Source organism: Zerene cesonia, chromosome 10 (assembly GCF_012273895.1).
Source record: "Zerene cesonia ecotype Mississippi chromosome 10, Zerene_cesonia_1.1, whole genome shotgun sequence".
Lineage (NCBI taxonomy): Eukaryota > Metazoa > Arthropoda > Insecta > Lepidoptera > Pieridae > Zerene > Zerene cesonia.
In genome coordinates this window covers 4,006,430-4,027,669 of record NC_052111.1, presented here as the reverse complement: position 1 = coordinate 4,027,669, position 21,240 = coordinate 4,006,430, and the positions used below count along the sequence as shown (strand labels likewise).

Here is a 21,240-nt window from a genome sequence, read left to right as displayed (position 1 = left end):
TGCGATAATTTTCATTGTCAATATTGATGATTCGATGCTTTGGTAATGTTCACTGAACACTATGTAATCGTATTTATTCAAATTAAATTATACGACAAAATGTTGTATCAATTTTTAAAGTTATATGTTTTTATCGATGAAAAGTTTTATCGAAGCAAATGGATTTAATTGGTAGTATGGTAAATATTTCGTAAATGTATCGAACGCAAACGATTAAAAATAATAACGGATGCCATTTAACTTGTTTACTTTTATAAACATCGTTTATTCTTTACCCGAGTTTGATGTCAGAAAAATAAGATCAATTTAAATTGCCTATACTCATCTAACAAACTTAAAGTCTAATAAATCATAAGTTAATTTAGTCCAAGATTTGGAAGGCGGGAAGCGATGCGTGCCGTAATGTGTTCTTTACATCAAAAACACATTTAAAAGAAGTTAGATTGGCTTACGGGAGTTGGCGTCCGTCCATACGTAGTTGGAGCCTTTTCGGCGCCCTCAAAGCCAGCCTTAATCTTTAGATCCACCGCAGATTGTTTGCAAGCGTTCCGGCCTATCAAAATGCGACAGGTCGAAACTTTGGACCTTATTACACAAAATATTTATGTTCATATACATCTGTATGTTCTATATGTCTTTTTTTTGTATCTTAATACTCTTTGTATATTTGGTCGAATATAATTACAAATAAAGTAGGTAGGTGTTCTGTCCTTATTTAAATAAAATAAACTTATTGATAAATGTAGTAATAATGTAATGGGAGAGTAAATTTTCTACAAACTCTATATTTATTTATATGTTAAATCGCTTTAAAGGTCCGAAAACTGTAAAAAGAAATTTAATGAATGGAAGGTATGTTATCACTTAATTAATATGATAACAAGTCGTTAAAAGATATTGAATAAATAAACAATTGTGTTTAAAACAAGCTTTATTTTATTTACTACTCATTTATAGTCATTACGTGTGAGCCACGCATGATTACTTACAACGGCTTATATCTCATTCAATACACAATGTAAACAATCAATACACTCTGTCATTAAAAACACACTCCTTTGGCTTATATATTATATTTACAATAATTCTCCTATGCAGCATTTTTCTTATAATTAGCAATTTGGCAACAGGTTAACGTTAACACTCGTAACGATAGATTAAATATAAATTTTAATTGACGGAAGATTTTGTTCGACATTTATCAGCGTAAAAATAATATGATGTGTCTTAGAACTCTGAAAGTTACCGCGACAAACGAGCATTTATACACATACATTTAGACATAATATATGCCTAGTTACATCCCAATAAACTAGTAGATAGTGGCGGGTAGCAATACGATCCCCAGCTTTGGCGTTTTCTTGGCATAAGATCCCATTTTCTATGCTCTCGCTGTCCTACATATTTTACGAACTCTTTAACAATAGTCGTAAATAAACTTTTCAAATAAAAATAGGAAACACTTTACATTTAAAATTTCCTACATCACTTTTACTTACAGTGACAATGATTATTAACATAATATATCTTTAAAATAAAATAGGTGTACGTTATTCTTATACTTTCAAAGAACGTTTCAATTATGAAAAAATATACGATTTAACAAATTGTTTTAAATTTAAATAAAAATCGAAACAATATATTTCCAATCTTAAACACCGTTCAGTCTTAGTCTATCATATAAAAAGGGCTACTTCGACATCAGTGCACTTTACGTATATCCTTACTAGTGCTGTAATTAAATTACATTTCTCCATAAGCGGGGTAAACATACAAGAAATCGTACGAAACATGTTACTCGAAACTTTTAGCCAACTTACAAAAGGGTTCTTTTCTTACCCAAAATATTGACTAATGCAAGGAACTGTATTCTTTATAATATACGGGACCAATACCATCTATGTACCTAATAAAACAGTGATTAACTCATTGAGATATTTTACGTATTGATAAAATTAAAATACTTTTATTAAAACTACGGTACCTGTTTCATTTTCCTTTTTAATTATTTAATAAATTTGTTTTATATTTTTGTATGAACATAAGTTAGAAGCATTACAAACAATAATAATTAGTAGTAAGAAGTAACTGTTTAGTGCTTTGGGTGAATATAGATAGTGTGCAAAATCAAATATTAGTTATATATCTAATATACAGTAAGCTCTAGATTATTACAGATAAGTGCTCATAAGTGCATGTTAGAGATACAATTTACAATAAAATTATTTTCAACAGATTATCAATTACTAGGCTCATTTAGAAATTGTATCATGCCTAAATTACAAGAATGAAGAGAAACAAATTAAAATGAATATCCATCGGTGAAATTTTCTTATACGTGCGGCATTATCTGTAAATAAAAATTCGATAGTAAATTATGGAATATACGCTTTAGAATGGACAGCGGATATCAATCAGAAAATTGCCATCCGCTATTTTGTTTATAAATATGTAAAACTTGTATACTTTTTATAACATAATAGTACAAAGAAATAATTGAATTGGAATTGAGCTCTACATACATGAAAATAAAAATTTATTTTCTTTAAATAGACATTTTATTATAAAGTTTAGATAATTCAGATATTTATCTCTTTGTCTTTATAACAAAAATATATGTACCTGTGACCTGTGATGCACCTCCCACCCAGTTAAGATGCGTCTTCCCGCCTCCCTCGTCTGGCTTCTGCTTCCCTTTATCGATCTCGTTCAAGTTTGATTGATACTTCGTTCCTAGTCAACATGACACACTTTTAGTTTTATAATGTTCATTATTATATAAATGATCGTCTTCAAATTTATAACGCTATTACAGTATCTTCGTTACCAGTTATAACAGCTATAATCCTATAAGTGAATTGCTGCATATGAAGCTATTAAATTTTGATGAGTTGTTTATGCTCAGCTATTTCTATTGATCAATTAAAATAACATGTTTCATTTGTTTAAAATAGAAATAACTGTAGATTTTCGAAATGTATAAGTGAATATTTTATTAATGTTGAGCTGAAAAATGAAAACTTGTAAAATGTACGTAAGATTAGTTACATTTTTGTTTACCTAAGTTAAATTTGTGCGTGAAACTATTCTAAACGCAAACGATGTAACGACAACTCATTAGCCAAAGGAAAGGATTTAATATAGCGAGAGACGGGCCAGCGGTCGACCGGCAGTTATTGAAAAGTTGCGCAATATTGTCGAGTGGCCGGGCCGTAAATTCGTAATGGACGCAAAAAATAAAACAGAAGCATCGGTCGATGTCCTATCCGCGCCGCGTCGCCACTCAGTGCAAAAACAACACTCCGCAAAACTTAGCCTTCGTAAAGTCCTTGTCTAATTTCCCGTAACTAAACAAGGTCAATATGAATGTGAGGCAGAAACTAAGCATTAAAACAAAATAGTTATGGGAAATATTAAATTCAGTGGACATTTTATACAAATATAAAATATATTTTTGAAACCTTTTCAAATATATCCAATTTTATAGAACGTGTACATTACTTGATTCAACATAACACGCATTATTAATTTTCGTCAGAGATCTAAAACTTAATGAGCTTGTCGGAGAAAATCGCTTAAGTTTGTAACGGAAAGTAGCAAGCTGACACTTGGTTGTTGTAATAGGTTGTTTCGCAAGATGTTGACGTTGTCCAGCGAACAGGGACTTGTTCGGAGAATGCCCAACTTTCCAATAACAGTCAAGTAATGACGTACGCCAAATATCGTGCTATGTTCGTACTTTGAAGTTTGATGGAATCTACATATAATAATATAACGAAAACGAGAAACCAGCTTGTTAATATCTTGTTCTATTTAACAACAAGGTAAGTTTAGACTGGCAAATGATAAACTAATAAAATATCAATGATCATCCAAACATACGAGTATATTGATTATAAGTCATGTTTATAAACGATTTGTTCGTCCTTTATGAGGAGCATAACGTTTGAAGCCAGTTAACAACCCACTGGCGACAACCAGAGCGTTGTAATGGTTTATGATCTATAAACAAATGTAACGACCACTAATAATAACTGAAACAGCAGCAAACAATGAAAATAAACTAAACGATCTCATGGGATGCGGCTATAAAGGTATATCATCTCTTAATCAACTGAATCACCGATGTAAAATCTTATTTGTATACATTTACTGTTTTAATATTAACGTCATTATAAGCTGTATCCATCAAACAATTAAGGTTGTACAAAAACATTTTTCCTGAACTTGTTTATATCTCTTGAAAGAACGCTGTCTATTTTATTGGATATATAACTATAAATGACTCGTACATTTGTCTAGATTATCTTTGTTTTCTTAGTCAGCATGTTTTTCGCAGTACAGACTATACATTTTACGAGACTTCGCATATATAAGAATAAGGGTAAGCCATTTATTTTGAATATTTTGCTTTTCTTTCTGTGTTAAGAGGGTAAATAAAGTGGCATTTCATTAAATATTTTACCTTTATCTGTGCTGGGAGTATCTCGTCGCGGTGGTTTCGAGGGAGGTGGTACTGTTATGGCTCTGGGATCCGGTGTAGTAGTTGGTGGTGAAGAAGCTACAAAAAAAAACAATTAGTAATTTAAACAAATTCCCTCTGTATTTTACAATTACATTAAAATAAATTTTATTACAACTATACCATATTATACTCACTGTATAATCTTATAGTGCCATCCGACTCTCCTCTCGGATTTTTTGCGACACATTTGTAAGTACCATAGTCGTCAGATACAATATGTCTTATAAGAAGTTTCATATGTGTTTTATACGCAGGCACTCCTACAGTGTTTTCCATGTGGTATTTAGGGCTCTCGTGTATCATGTGACCATCATCACGGGTCCAATAGTTTAATGACGTCGGGTGGGCTTCAGTGAAGCATTCTAGCGTAACATTGTAATAAAGCGGTGCACCGACAAGCTGATGTGGTATCCATAACATTGGCGGGACTAAAAGTAAAAATTATCAAAATCAATCGTTGAAATATGCATTAACACATAATAATTGCATAACATGTTTTAATTTAGCTTTACTTACAGTCGACACTAACTTTGACTCGTTTAGAGACAGTTGGTGGTACACCATTACTAGCAATGCATAAATATGCTCCCATATCCAATCTAGATATTCTTGCCATTTCTAATACTTCACCTTCCCATTCTGAAACTAATGTATTTGGAAATAAGTCACTACATTCATTCACAAATGCTAGGCCGTTAAAAAGTAATTGATATGAATATCTAACCGGAATGGCCTTTACTAATGGAGATTTTTGAGTTGTCATCTCGTTTCCACTTGATGGTGGGCTTAGGAGAGCCATTAGCGCGACAGGTCAGAGTGACGTTGGCGCCCTCGCGGACGATAACGTCGCTCGAGCTCAACGAGTCGTCGATAGACGGGGGCACTGTAAACATCGATAAGTTAACATACAAAGTTTTACGGCGGAAACTTTCAGTCCAATTTATAAATGGAACTTAAGTAAACGTAAATAAGAGCTAATTAGTTAATGGAAAAGCTTACTAATTTGGAGAAGAGGCAAACTATGAATAGTGTGCTGCTGTAAAAGATTAATGTAAACTTATAGCGAATAGGGAGACCAATTCTGTAGTTATAGAGGTTTGTTTTTATGTTATTCTTTACTTATATGATAGGTACCAAAATTTGCTTACCAACAACATGAAGATAGCCGAATTGCGTTTTTGCTGTTACAGTGTTAATTTGACACATATAACGTCCGCGATCTTCTTCGCGCACGTCGGAGATGTGGAGGAACCACGTCCTGTGCTTATCGTGCGTAACGCTCACTCGGGGGTTGCGGGTTATTACATGATTGTGCACAGTGAGGATAGCCGATTGTTCGAAGTGCATCCAAGCAACCTAGAAGTCAATCGAAGATAAATGTCCATTGTTATACGTTTATGTTATGTTGGTGTTTATTCATGGATAATTGTAAATTCATTAACTAACTGACTAATGAAGCCACCAAGCAATAATATAGATAATAAAGGTAGAGTAAGAGAGTATTAAAAAATACAAAGGGAATTCGATATTAAAATCATAATAGACATTGAACGAAGAATATTCACAGTGGGTGTACCAAAACATTTAAATGCTACAATTTTGTTTAATATTTTTGAATTTTGTGAGTGACGCAGCGGAAATTAAGAAACGTCGTTTCTTTGTAGATTTCATATTAACAACAAACACAATTCGATTGAACATTGAGTTGTAATAAATATTTTACTCGTTAATATTCACTATCTGCTCGTAATAAATTACGATTTTCTTCGTTAACTTAGAATTTCCTACGGCCCTAAAGTTCCGTTATTTATTCCGACGAGTATCATCAACAGATTATTGACAAATACATATATTTTTAGTAAGAAACTTACAATTAGTAGTTCTCATCAATTAATTATGCAATGTTATTGATGAATTGCTTTTGAAAATATTAAACAAACTACGAACTTTTCATCTGTTGTGAATACCAATAAAACTCAAAACTCATAGTGATGGTTAAACAAATAAAAGAACTTAATAGCCGCCGAAATTGAACGCTTATGGTTGGTACGCCATTAGATGTCGCGCGTTGGTGCGGGCGTCGAGCGCGGCATCTGCGTAATTGCATAGAGCTGCCATCGCCCCTCTTTGCGCCAATTTCCACAGCATTAACCGCATAAAATGCATTTCTCGAGGATTATTGTGTTTGAAACAAATAGCACTTTTAATTTCCAGCTTCTACGCAGAACTTTTAACTGATTGTAGAAAAAAGGTTAGCGATCTTTTCGTCCCTACGAATGTTTTGAATAGATGATTTATACAATGAAAGTTTACTATATTTATTGTTATATCTTATAAACATTATATGTCAAATGAACGTTTTCATATAAAGCTAAATATATTTTCTTGAAAACCGAATGTAATAAGGTAATATGCTGGATTACTTAAAAGTACCTCTTCTTTTATCCAGCCCTAACTTTGAATCATGGATAGTTCTTTTTATCAAGATTGTCAGAGTTATGTAAGCGAAGTTTGTTAGCTTAAATTCGTGCCGGGTCACATCTTACCTATCTTAAATGATACGGCTCTCAGCTTCTGTCTAATTTATAATGGACTTGAGGAAACTTTGCCCATTTTATTATGCAATGGGACAGTATCCCCTCTAATGACGACGACCTGACTTCCCGCCGTAACCTGAACCTTCAGAGTTATTAAACTAGGCTTAATTTTATAAATAATTTACCAACACAAAAGTAGTCCTGAAGTACAAAAGATGAAATTGTAGAAACATAGCAAGATGACTGTAGAATACTTTATATTCTTAGAAAAGTTTTAAATTCCTATTTTACTCGTGCAGGTAGTTTAGAAAAATATTTATAATATGTCCTTTTCTACCCAGACTTTATTAGATGAATTCGGAACCAAAGCGTAGCTATATCAATCGTTATACCTACAATGCTTTTTGTACGTTTTCTCCTTCAAAATAGAAGGAAATTTTAATCTTGTTTAGTTGTTAATTCATACAATATTATTAGGCACACAATGTTTGATAATCTCAAAAAAAAAACCATTTCAAAAAAGTTACATCAACAGAAGTGTACAAAAACTCCTTTTACTTCGGTACGTACCCGTTAAATTAATTCTTGGCACAGCAGTGAATGCAGTCGCAGTTTATGATTGCCTACAGAAATGTCGAGTGTTGAGTGTCCAACACGCGCGGGGGCTGATGTAAATCTGATCTGCTTAATTGTGGCCAGCGTCTAATCTAATCAGAGCGGTGTCCGTCTGCATCGCGCTGATTGAATTAGGAACCTCAACCCGCCTGTTGGAACTCTAATGCACAACCTTATCGCAATGTCAATATTTTGAATACATTAGTTTAAAATAGCAACGCGTAGGTTGTCGAACTACGATTTAATCGAATTATATATACAATCGATTCTACGTGTGCAGGCCGTATTGATATTGGTTTTGATCAACGAATTAAAATGTTATAAAATAATACTAAATATTTGAACACTACCTTCACCAATTTTATAAGAAATCCTATGCACAGGCTGCCTGGCAGAGTTTGCTTATAAGCGATAAGGCCCCCGTTTTAACCTTATAAATGTTTCTTTCCTTTCCTGTTTTCTATCATTTTCATTTGTTAGTATACCTCATTTATATGTGTTGAATAAAGTGTATTGTGTTGTATTGTGTGTTTTATATAATATCATAATATATTGGGCATTAAAAAGAAACACTTGACTGAGAACTTTATTTTTTTGTTGAGATTTATTTGTTCGCTGTATATAGTATACAAGTAAGGACAATGTAATAATATTTTTTATCTACCGGTACTCCCCGTCTTCAAACTGTAGTATATATATATAGCCTCCACCTATCCAACGACGAAAAATTTGTAAATCGATCTCTTCTTCTCTTCTCTCGAAATTCTTCAGCTTTATACTGCTAGCAACTGTTTAGAGATCTCAAAATAATGTATTTGCATAAGTCGCAACTGGAGAACTTTGTGCAAGCTTTTGTTCGATTTTATAGTCCGAGTACCTCATTTATTTTTGTATATATTAAAACAATATTCCCGTTACGTGTTGATAATCTAGTTTTAATAACAAGAAATATTATTATCAAAGTTTCGTTTTATTGTTTGAACATTAAGATAAAATTAAAGAGAAATCAAAATTTTACAAGCGGTTAAGAGATTAGCTTTGAGTGTTGAACTTGGGAGTTTAACATCGCTCGGCGGTCGGGACTCGGGTCGCTTCCAAATATTTCCTAACGTCCCAACTTAATTCGGAATTCGGATGATAAAATTTGTAGCTTAATGAGAGAAACTACAAATGGGATATATTTGCGCGATTTAATAAATTGGTTTACCGCAATTTGTTTTCTTGTTATTAAAGATTTAATTAGTTATTATCTGTCAGATGCTGCTTATGCTAGATATAATTAATAATAGATCGGTTGAAATACAATTTGGAGCTAATTTCCAAACCATCTAAATATATAGTATGTATTTTCTTGTGCTTGATTTTACGCGAGTGTTATACATTTAGAAATTAAAGTTTTTAAACGGAATTTTGCTCTCAGTCTTCCCGTGACCACGCTCGCTGTAGTGTTTGATACGTCGCGTTAATAGTATAAATCCGTTTAAAAGTCTTTAATTTCTACATCTGAATATACTTACATCTCGGTTTAAACAAATTACAAAAGTCCATTCCAGCTCCGCTTCAATTTATTTCGTGTTTTAAATCATATTTTATTTAAAACGTCACTCAACGCAAAATGAGCAAAGTGTGCAATGAAGCCGACAGATGCAAATATGATATTTCAAATGACGGTAGGACGGTAGCCACGAACTAATTTAATTCGTCTGCGGATCCTAAACGAGTTAGGGTTGAAGCGAGACGTCATTTGTTACAAGTTGCACAAAATGTAGTTTGTAACATGTTCCGTTTTTTATTTTGTATGTGAGACTTAATTTGAATAATCTTCACAAAGTTAGCCCATTTATGAAGACTACCGCTGTGTACAAAATTATAACTAAGCTAATTATTGAAGTGTAAAACGTGCAATAACATTTTTAACGAGTAGGATCAAACATATAGACTATAGAATCAATGAAATATCTAAAAATATAATTAACGTTTAACGATGTTCATTAAATTGTTATCTCAAAAGCACCTTTAATTTGAACCCTTCTTTTTATCTTAATTTGTGGGGCATTAAGGGGTAAAGTTAAACTTGTGTGGTTTAGAAGACGCCGCGGCCCTCAGGACATGCCTGCAAGGCGTCGTTTGATTTATAATGGACTCGTTGCAAACTTTAGCCATTCTACCGCGCCACGAAACCTCCTTAACGACGGACCCCATCGCTGGAGGCGTTGATTCGTAGACGTGTTTAATAATATTACGACAGATTTAATTATGAAACGTTTAAGGAGGCTCATCTTACGCTATTATCTTTATTTCGTTAATTTAACTTGTGAAAGCCTAGCCTCTTTCAAAGTTTTATCTACCACCTTAAAACGTTTTAATGAATGATTTAGATAGATTTCTAAAATATATAGCTAATTGTGTTTACGGTAATTCCTTAAATATTTCAGTAAATGAATGTACTTGAAATATAAATCATACAATACCATATTCCTTATAGTAAAGCCTTTTTAAAATGTGTTATGTCAAAACGAATACAGCCAACCGATAGCTCACTAAGTAATGCAATGGCACACACAAGAAATAAGTGAACATCTTGCAGGAGACGGCTTAGCTTACTTCTACTAAAAGCCCACTTAGAGATCTCTGCGGCTACGGATTTGTGACGAGGGTCCTCCAACTTAGCGATCTACAACCAATAAGGTATTTTTCGGATTGATGTAAGGTCAGTTTATCTACCAAGTTATAAAACACTAATGGACGTCAAACAGGTATTAAGCTATATATGTATGAAATAATCTCTTAAGTTCTATGAGAGGACATTTAGAATATTAAGAAACATTTTACCAATACATCGTATTATAAACAAACAAATAAAGCAAACACAAATTTCATCTCCAGCAGCTTAGTTGGAGCCCATATTAAGGCACGAGAAATATGCCAGAATTTGAACAGACGGTACTCGCATGCGGCGCGAGTGTAACATTGCTGCGACTCGTTGTGGCATGTTATTGCAAACCCACATACGTGCTCCTGACTATCTGACATTTCATGCCGATGAACAGGCTACGTGCACATACTTCCTAGCATCCCCATCCGAAATGTTACCGTTGTTATTTCCATGCGAATGAACAAAATATTCATACTGTAATTATTTTCAAGTTTGAAATTTGGATTCTATGAATCATTTCATAGAGTTCAATATATTTATCGTATTAGAACAATTTCACACAATTTTCCGCGTTATAAATTCCACTGTGAATTAAACTGCCTACTACCATATTTGTTGGATGTATAAGAAACATAACATCCTAATGAAACGGTTGAGCAAATGGAAATAAGAAAACGTATTTTTATACTAACGCAATATTTTGAGTGAGTTAATAATTCTAAATAAAAAGGCAAAACAAATAGCAAATCTTATAACCAAAGCGAAAAACTAATGGCACAGGCGAAGCTTTCGAGAAAATCCGCTTCTTGTTGTCAATACAGGGCAACCGTGATGGTTCCTTTTAACCTTTATTACGGAAGTAAGAATACTATCTCTGCTTTTATTTCAGAAAGCGTGAGTAAATAACTAAATGACACATTACATAGTAATGGGTTAATATAATATTGTATACAATCTACTACCATAATAATGTAGACTGTAGCTTAGCGTATGACAAGAAATAAATGTTTCTTGAATACAAATGATGCATGCAGTTTAATGATAAAAATTTTATGCCTATTTAATTCTATGGGTAGTTGTATTAAACTTGTGATTACATGAATAAAATACACGTTAAGGCGATGAGTACTAAAATAGTTTTTACTAACTGATCAAAATGTGTTTGATAAGTCGGACATACCTTATATGAGCCTAGGTTTTTGACAGAACAAGCGAGTCGCACGCTGCGACCCGCTGGTACCGTTACGTTTTGGATGACATCTGTGAATTCCGGCTCTTCAACCACTGAAACAAAATATAAGCATCAGTTTAAATTTGGCCTGTGATCTCTAGTCAAATGCAAACCAACCGCATCAATTCGTCTGTACCATTACATTCAATAAGCTGACAAAGCCTCACAATTATGAGGACATTTTTGTGTCAAAAGATGCGATTTGTAATTCTCAAATTATCAAAGTAGAACGCTTTTAAACAAATTGAGTGGGCGATAAAGAATAATGTCGTCGTTTATCAAGCTTGGAGATAGATGACTGCTGTTCTACTCGGTCCATTTTAAATGCGTTTGTCTTATATTTGCCAAATTGCCTTGAAAGTCATTCTAATAGTGAGGTATCAATTTTTGAATCAATACCTGTGTCACGGTATGATAAACATAAAATGTGTCAGAAATACAAAGAGGGTATGAGAAATTTGTCCAGAGATATGCTGAGTAAACATTTGTCATTCGTTGAACGGAGGGAGTCGGAAGGGAGTCGCGACAAGTCGACGACACGGAGTTGGCCCGGCACGAACTCCGCATACAGACGCCGCACCACACTGTTTGGTGAATAAACTTGCTCAGCGCCGATAGTTCCCACTTGTTTACGTATCACAGTCTCGTTCAAACTGGCATCACAACTTTTATTTTATCCAGTATTTTTGGTTTGAACAAATGAAACAATACGTGTTGGGTATATTCAGTGTCACGTCTATAAACGATCGTCTTAAACGTTAATAACAAGCGTCGCAAATATTTCATTTTCTGTAATGCATAATACGGAAATGATATTATCGCAGGGAACATTGTAAATTAGCAATTCTAGAGGTATTTATGTGTGAGCAAGCACTAAGACATAGCCGACTGAAGATGAAAGCGCTGTTACGTATTTGCTCACCTGATCGTATTAGCTCTAAGCACGATGCTCCATTTTCTACCCGACTGCTCACACTCAACGGATGTAAATCGCGCATTACCATCCATAACGCACCCTATTAATCGCGTGTTTTTCCAGATGAACAGAACAATTGATTATAAGTATCTTTTACTTTAAGATATAATTACAAACATTAAAAATTATTTTGTATTCGTTATAAAACAGGTTAATTCGATATAAATTAAACATTAGCTAACGAATGTTTTCTATCTGACGTTTTAACATGATCCTAGTTTATTTATATTATGTGTTTCATTTATATTTATGAATAAATAAATTTTACTCTCGCTCACATTCACATATAATTTGTAAAAATACGTTAGAACCTGTATCTATTCAAACGATTACATTAAGCAGGTTAGCAATAATCTTACTCTGCACGTGGCTGTTCAAAGCGTACAAGGGTATTTAGGGGTTAATTAAGAAACCGCAGTGCCGTGCAGGAAGGTAATCCCTTTGTCACCAGCGGGAAGACGTTGCTCCAGCCACTTACAGACGGCCTCATTATATTATTTATGGTTTTATTTATAGGCTACTTTACCATAGATTTTCTTATGCATAATTTCAAAACGAAAGCTTTTATAAGTTCATCATCAAAAAAGTTTCTGAACTTTTAGATTTTTATTATAAAATGATATGGTATTAATAAGTTGTTATACACCTCCGCCAGTAACATGATTACGTAAAAGAAATAAACAATGGCGTAGATATAAATAATTTTATTAATTGTGTCTGTTGATGCGAGGCAACTAATCACAACATGTGGTATTACAAATTACGGAAGGGACAGGGCTGACTAAATATTCCGAAACTAATAACGAATAGGTCCGCATCGTCGGGCGCCCCTAACTCACGAATAATCTCATATTAGAGCTGGGCCTTATGCAAATCGGTATCGGTCACTCGAAAGTCACCAGCGAGCGGAGAGTCGCGGATATAGTCACAAATTGACAGCCCTACGCGGCGACAAATTGATTGTGGCTGTATCGACTTCTCGTTATAGTGCTCATCATGCGCAAATGATAAATATTTTTTTTCAAATAGCTTATTATTATTAATGAATTTCTTCGTCAAGGCCTGTTGTGTGGCGTTTTAATAGCAAAATAGTATTTTAGGATATTGTCTGGCAAAGTGGGTTTGAAATGTTGGTTAAATCTTGGGATTGTTTAAGTATAGCTAATCAACTAAAACATAGTATGTTTTTTAGGAATGAGTGTATATAATCTATAACATAATACATACTTCGAAACTTGCGAAGTGCTCGTAGGCCGTAGCAAAGCAAGGGCTTGTACTCTGTAGCTCGCTTGTAAGCCTTTCTTTTGGATCAAGTATCACTCAATATAAGCAATAAATATATTGTTTCATTATTGCTTGAGTTATGAAGACTTCTGTTAATCACCTTATTGTTATGAGGTCGTCGGATCTCGTATCGAGTAATAACAAGGTATTGGGTTTCGACACATCGTCTTGTGCGTAATCTGCTATGACTGTATTGAAACTAATATTATATTTTTATTGCTATCTTTTTTAGCGACTTCAAAAAGGAGGTTGTCAATTCGATTGGATTTTATTTTATTTGTTACCTGGTGCCTACCATTACACATAATTGAGAAAAAATCTGGTTTTGTCAACTTGAAGGCGGTTAACATTTGAAGGAAAAAAACATTAAATAATTCTATTAATTTAAACGAATTCTACACTAGTACAATATGAATATATAAAAAGAAATAATGTATAAGGTATTTGATTTTTACATATTTCATAATGTATGTTATTTGATCTGCTATATCATCACAATTATTTTTGACATAACAGCAAATTTTCCGTAGTCGCTTTCCAGTGTTATCAAAGCAATACTAGGTTTTATTACTCAACGCAGACCACCCGACTTTTCGTTTCGTAAAAAGTCTATTGGAAAGAGTCCAAATACAACGTAAGTAATAAGCGCCGTAACACTCTCTTTGGGAGGTATAGCCTTTTTGGTTTTTAATTAAAACATGTGCTGTTTGTTTGTGTTAATATACATATAAAGAACATTGCTAAAACGAATCAAATCTCACTATTGTCAGTCAAATCAAAACTTTTCTTGTAAAGTTCAATCCATAATAAAATCCTCGCCGGTTTTTCTCGTCGATGTTTAAGTTTATTCGTCCCTTGTAACAGATGTTGCTTGTAATATTCTCATATTGTGCGATCAAATTCTTTTAAGAGAACCATAGATAAAGAACATGGCGTCGGGTGTTTGGACGCTTCGGACTTTCACTTATTTGTATGCCTCACCCTTCGCGGGACGCGACGTGACTATTCGAGATACATAAACCCTGAGTGAATACAGAAAATAGAAATAAAGTAACATATTATCTTTTAGTGGACGGATTGTGGAAAAGTACCTATTTGTTTCACTACCCCAGTACATTTTAAAAACGGTTTGTAATAAAATATCTTTGGTTTATTTATATGTTTTTTATGTCATGCATTAAAATTATTTATACTTCAATCGTACTATAATGTTACGTTCACTAAAACAATACATAATATTATTTGTTTGGGATTTATTTGTATTCCAAATTCAATATTGAAGTTACAAACAAATATAATAAAACCAAATCTAATTTAATACACAATAAATATATGACATTTTTTACATAAAAATGAATTCCGTCCTGGGTTGATGTCTAAGATAAGATATAACATATGTCTATATCTTATCGTATCACAATCAAATAATTCCCTATAGTTGTACTTCACACATGCGTTTCGCTTATTAAACATGATATTATGACAAATGTATCAAATATCCGACGCGAGAGGTCATGTCGCGGTCAGTTAGACGGAAGTACGAAAGCAGATGTTGACAGCGCGCCACGCCCCTCTTATCGTCCTGCTGTCACCTATACTAACTGAAATGCCATTTCAATTTCCTGTTTCGAGAAAAATAAATCATAAGTATACAAAACTTTGGCTCTATTTGAATAACACAATAACATTACACGACTACAAGGCTCATTTTAAAATTGGTCTCTTTGGTAAAAATGATCCGTTTAGGAATAACCATCTATTAAGATTCATAAGGAAAAGTATTGTTTGATGTAATTATTGATTCACATTAACAGGGACGTTAAACATGTAATAACACAACAAAAGTTATTGTCCACCAGGCGAAAGTATTTACGCTGTTTTACGTGACCGACGCTAAAATAATGTTTTCAGTGCGTGAAATTGCAATGCGGAGTGGCAGTCATAAATTCAAACTTTATAGCATTTTGTTGTGAAAATTATATCTGATAGCATTATACATATATCTACACCATGTTAGTTAGTTTTCGTTTGGAAAAGGAAAATTTTAAAGGAAAATCGGCAATTCTTTAATACTTAAATTATTATGAGCAAAAGTAACGTTATCATAGTCAATGTGCTTTATATTTAATACATCTGTAATTAAGTAATATTGCTTAAATATTTATACAACATTACAGAACCAAATACCCGTTTCAGCAACTCAACGTTTGCATAATACCATTTCTTAAGTCTGATCACTAATTGAACAAGTGTTTTGAAGCTCACGGGCGCGTAAGTCGAGAGATCTAATTAAAGCACCTACTGCGGTGCGCCGCCGCCCCAGTCGGAGCCTATTATCACGCCTCCACCTCCTATTAGCATTGTCTCCTCGAGGGCGATACTTATCTTTATTTAAATTCACTTCTTGGTAATTGGGTTGACGAGTCGACAACGTGATTTGCATTGATGAGAATTGGCCAGTATATCCCGATCCCGTAACTTTCTCGCTACCTCTAATTCATTTTATTGTTTTTAAATAACGCCTTAACAAGCATCATCCCTTATTGTGCTACATTTAAAGTAAGAAATGTTTCAGCGAACATTTAAAAATTGTGATGAGTTTATTCAGTGTGGTGTTATGGTGTTAATTTCTACATACGTTGGTTCCACATAGGCGTTGTAACAGTCTTGATATTAACTGCGTGTGGGTGCAGTCAAAGAGGATGCGCTTGGTTATTTCTCATTAAAGCATACACGATAAAATCACACAGAGTCGTTGCCTCATTAAAATCTTCTGGTGCGCGCATCTGTAAGCCTTTTGTGAAGGCAACAACGCTACGCTCTCGACGCTTTTCATGTGTCATTTCGGGCACAATGCCGCACGGCGAGGGAAGCCTTACCTAGCTATTTTTGCTGTAACATGTCGGCGTACGCTTTTTATCAGTTTACCGAACAATATTACTTCCTATATATTTTTCTTCCCTATTTAAAGTTTATTTTTAGAGTAGATGTATGTCAGTGTACTTTGCTTAATAAGTTTCAACTTAACAAGTCTGTTTAACTCATATCCTACTAATATTATAAATGCAAAAGTATATAAGAATGTATTGATGTGTGCAGCTGTTTTTCCGTGAAAAACATACGGATAAAACAGCTGATCGGATCTGCATTAAATTTGGCATAGAGGTAGATTATAGTTTGTGTTAGCACATGGACATTTTACAAAAAGAGAATATAAATACTATTAAAATAAATTCCCCCAAATATATTTTACGCAATATGTTATTTTGTACTTGTACGATAGCGAATGAATAAATGTCAATAATGATAATTGTTTAACCAAGCTTTTGAGGTCGAATGCTATTAAAATACATAATGTGTCTTAGTGTGTGCTATTTTAGTAAAAAATCTCAATGAAAATCATTTTATTGATGAAAATACTACATTCAATTACGTTTTAATTTAATATTGTCAGAATTGATAAACACGACATGATAAGAATTATTTTTCTCATCTCATTTAGCATCGTCTCTTATAATATATCTTTCAATTTAAGTAGACATTTAAGCACAATACGGCAGTCCGATATTTAACGTAGTTCACTTTGCATATTCACAAGGCGGTTGGGCGGAAAACCACACCTACCGACTTTGAATGGTAATGATGCCTATTAGCGAACACTGCGCTCTTACATACATTATTACAATTGCATACTTTTATTGTTGGTAAAATCTAAAAGCATTTTACACTTTAAAATATTTTCTTAATTTAATGTAACCTTTTCATTTGAGCGCCACTATCTTGATATCTTCAGTGCGTTTCTTCGAAGAGGGTCTGACTCCTGATCTCTCCATTGGAAATAAAAACGAAATAAATCAAGTTACAGTCAGTAAAAAGTGCTGACCACTAAGATATGAGGTTGTAATATCCTACTTCTTTTAATATTTGTACGCGGGACTACCTAATTTATTTTCAATTGGAAAGAAAATCAATAAAATTCGAAATTGTAGAATAAACATTCCCGAATCATAAATCCCTATCGCTATGATCGCACATTACCCAATGCTTTTAATTAGTTAAATAGCGACATGAAATTAGCATCCTTTTTTCAATGTTTGTACAATGCAGGTCACGAGCCGAGCGCACGTTCTCGGAGCAAGCGGCACAGTATAAATAACGTTGTATGTTCATTTCAAACAAATTCATGAAACTTGCAAAATATTCTAGATTGTTAACATTTCTCTTTGTATTTACATGTTTGTTAATGATTTGAGGTTGAATGAAGTATTATAAAAGTTATGCTTAGCTCCCTATAAAAACCTTGTTTTCAGTGAGCTAGAGCTTTTGTAAATTCGAACATTTAAAGAACACGACATGTCTTTACAATGAAGACGCTGTCTGGGCACATTCGTTTTACTACGAAAATCTGTTGTGTTAGATACCTTTGATAAGCAGTCATGCCACTAGTATGTAGATCTATGCTTAGTGCAGTTACGTATTCTGTCGTCGGCAGCGGATCGTTATCTGTTTCCACTAAAGGAAACTGGCTTTTCGTAGAAAAGAACCACCCCGACGATTTCTGCACCTCCCTCACCCGCTACGACTTCTCCTTTTTGCGTTATTTCATTTTTCTTTGCCAACGTGCACCTGTTAGTTAGCTGCCGCGGGCTCTCATTGCTCATGCTATAACCGGCCTTCTAAAACCGTTTGCTTATAAATTAAATAACGGATTTGCGGATAATTTTAATAAAGCGATCGTATTACAAATGCATGCAACATAACATTTTTCATTACATGCCTCTATATATGGTGGAAGATGAAGCATAAGTGTCTCTATGAAGTTTAATGTTAGGTGTCAGCGCGAGGGATGGCACTCAAAGGAACGCTAGAACACAGTTTCCTGATACATTTGTATTCCTTACAGACAAGTAATCAATATCCGTTCGACGCCGGGAGTGGCGACAGGGGGTGTCTATGCGAAGCAATATTTCTCACTACGTGCGCGAGCGCATTATATATCTAAGCAATTTATGCGAATTTTATATAATATTTAACTGTATAAAAATTGTAAATGAATACAGGAAAAGTGTAAAAAATTACGCTGTCACATTATTTTCTTGTATAGTCAAAAAATGATGCTGGTGTGGCGTCACGCGTATGAAATAAAATAACAACGACAACATGGTGCGGATGGAGCTTGATACATATTTGAATACATTACCGAGCACGCTGATAATACTAGCACGCTATAGGTATTCATAACGCCTGTTTTGCGACGCTTGAATACAAATATTCAGCGATGACAAATATGTGTGGATATTGACAAAAACCTCTTAAGTCTTTAAAAATAAGCAAAAAATACATTCCTTTTAAGTAATTTATAAATGTATACTATAAGAAGCAAGCTGTTTCTCCTAAATACAGGTTGCCCTGCAATCTAGCTACGGAAACATCGGCTTTATATAGGTCAACTTTAAAAATATATGTAAGACAAACCGTTTATATAAACTAAATTGTAATTGCTATAAATTGTAAATTTAAAAATGTCAAAAAATGTATGTATGTATGAAATAAATGTATGAAATGTATACGTTCATTTATATGAATTGATGACCCATATGTTGATATTTTATTTTGAAAGCAGTGGTGGCTCAGTGGTGAGAACCTCGGACTTCAAAATCGATAAGTCGGGGTTCGAGACCGGGTGAGCGTGCGGGAAATAAAAAGATTTTTCAATTTATCTGCACTTGTGGATAACATCACCATTGTTTATACGGTGAAGGAAAATATCGTAAGGAAACCGACATGTCAAAGAATCAAAAGTTCGACGACATGAGGCATCTGCCAACCCGCACTTGGCCAGCCTGGTGGATTATGTCCTGAACCCTCATAGGAGGCCTGTGTCCCAGCAGTGGGAACATATATGGGCTTATGATGATGATATTGATATTTTATATAAGTTTTCGTTACAGTCCCATACACCTATGAATTAATTGGAGATAAATAATATAAAAACCTCTCCAACACGTTTGTGTCAATGAAACTTATTTTTCATAAACACATTGTTCGCACTGTAACAATGGTGCTATCGCGATTTATCGAGTGTGCCTTTTTAATTATATCAAAATCACAATATTCGTCGTGCACCTCAAACAAATTGATTGATGAAGTACTTATGTACCTAGCAATTTACTTTTTAATTTGACATTTTTGGAGTTCATTTTAATCTCCACACTTGTAAATAAAGGTATATTTATTATTAATATTTTAAATAAATTAAAGTAAGCCATAAAGATTATATATAAACAATAATAACAGGGTTTTAAGGTGTCGATGAGGACATTAAGCCGTGTAGATTAAACAGAGCTTGTCAGCTTGTGAAGGACCCTTGAAGCAAGTGGCCCTTGAGACGAGTCTCTTTTCTCAGGAGACATTTATAAGCAAACACTCCTCAGGAAAATATGCAGAGCAATAACTTGATATCAACTGAACATATGGTACGTTATTTTACGTATTATAAAACACGTATACTCGACTTTCAACAGTTTTAATCATTATAAGTTAATGATTGTTGTGAATGAAGTTTTTTATTGAACAGTCGTGAATTATGATATACTCCTACTATGAAGAACTAAAATTAATTAATAAACTGTCTATTTATTTTTTTTTATTTTATTGATTGCTGATCACTATGTTGTAACAATGTAGATTCGTACGAAGCCTATCGGTCACGTGACACTTCTACAATGATCATTATAAAAAAGTCAAATATTTGAATATGAATATATCAATGCTCAGCTTTTCGTGTCTCAAAGCGTAGCGAATAATTAGAAATGTTCAGGCGCAGGGTCCACGAGTGATTGATGTAGTGGAAGTCTCTGAGCACCAGCCTCCCCAACACCCTCTATCGCCTTTCGTGGCGACAACTTGGAGACATTAAGAATATTTAAATTGTAAATTACACTCCTGTACTGAATACCTATTTGTTGAAAGTTCGCCCTTTTTACAATCGCATTGTCTTAATGTTTTCAAACTGCCGGTGGAAACCGTCCCGCGTAATGTATTCGATATTACACGAACAAGTTTTACAGTCAAGCTGCCTTTATTTACAGCTTATATTAATAAAGAATGTATTTCAAAAGTGTAAAAGACTGATGAATAAATATGTGGTTTTGTTGTAAATGAACTAATAAATAATTTATGACAAACTTTTGAAGTTCAATAAAAATTTTACGATAGAAACTGTCGGAATCAATCTTTTCATACATGTACGATTTGTTTTCTTTCAGTATCAATGGACCCGATAACGTTTCCTTACAAAACGAACAAATCGTGTAAAAGGCAACAAGCTAGTCACAATAAGACTCATAGATAGCAACTGTAACATGAATGTAACAAACTAAAGAACTGGCCTGATTGAATCATCCGGCTGTTCTT

General features: G+C 33.7%; 1 protein-coding gene across 1 annotated transcript in view; it reads right to left on the bottom strand.

The window, feature by feature from the left end:
* Positions 1-967: 967 nt before the first annotated feature.
* The window catches only part of LOC119829296 (lachesin-like), a 97,575-nt gene continuing 77,302 nt past the window's right edge, over positions 968-21,240 (bottom strand). Inside the window, exons 2-9 of the mRNA XM_038351748.1 lie at positions 11,514-11,617; positions 5,674-5,881; positions 5,250-5,408; positions 5,042-5,170; positions 4,660-4,953; positions 4,466-4,561; positions 2,623-2,733; positions 968-2,350 (exon numbers count right to left, since the gene is read on the bottom strand). Of these exons, the coding sequence (XP_038207676.1) occupies positions 2,280-2,350; positions 2,623-2,733; positions 4,466-4,561; positions 4,660-4,953; positions 5,042-5,170; positions 5,250-5,408; positions 5,674-5,881; positions 11,514-11,617 (1,172 nt within the window). The 3' untranslated portion in view covers positions 968-2,279. The remainder of the gene's footprint in view (positions 2,351-2,622; positions 2,734-4,465; positions 4,562-4,659; positions 4,954-5,041; positions 5,171-5,249; positions 5,409-5,673; positions 5,882-11,513; positions 11,618-21,240) is intronic.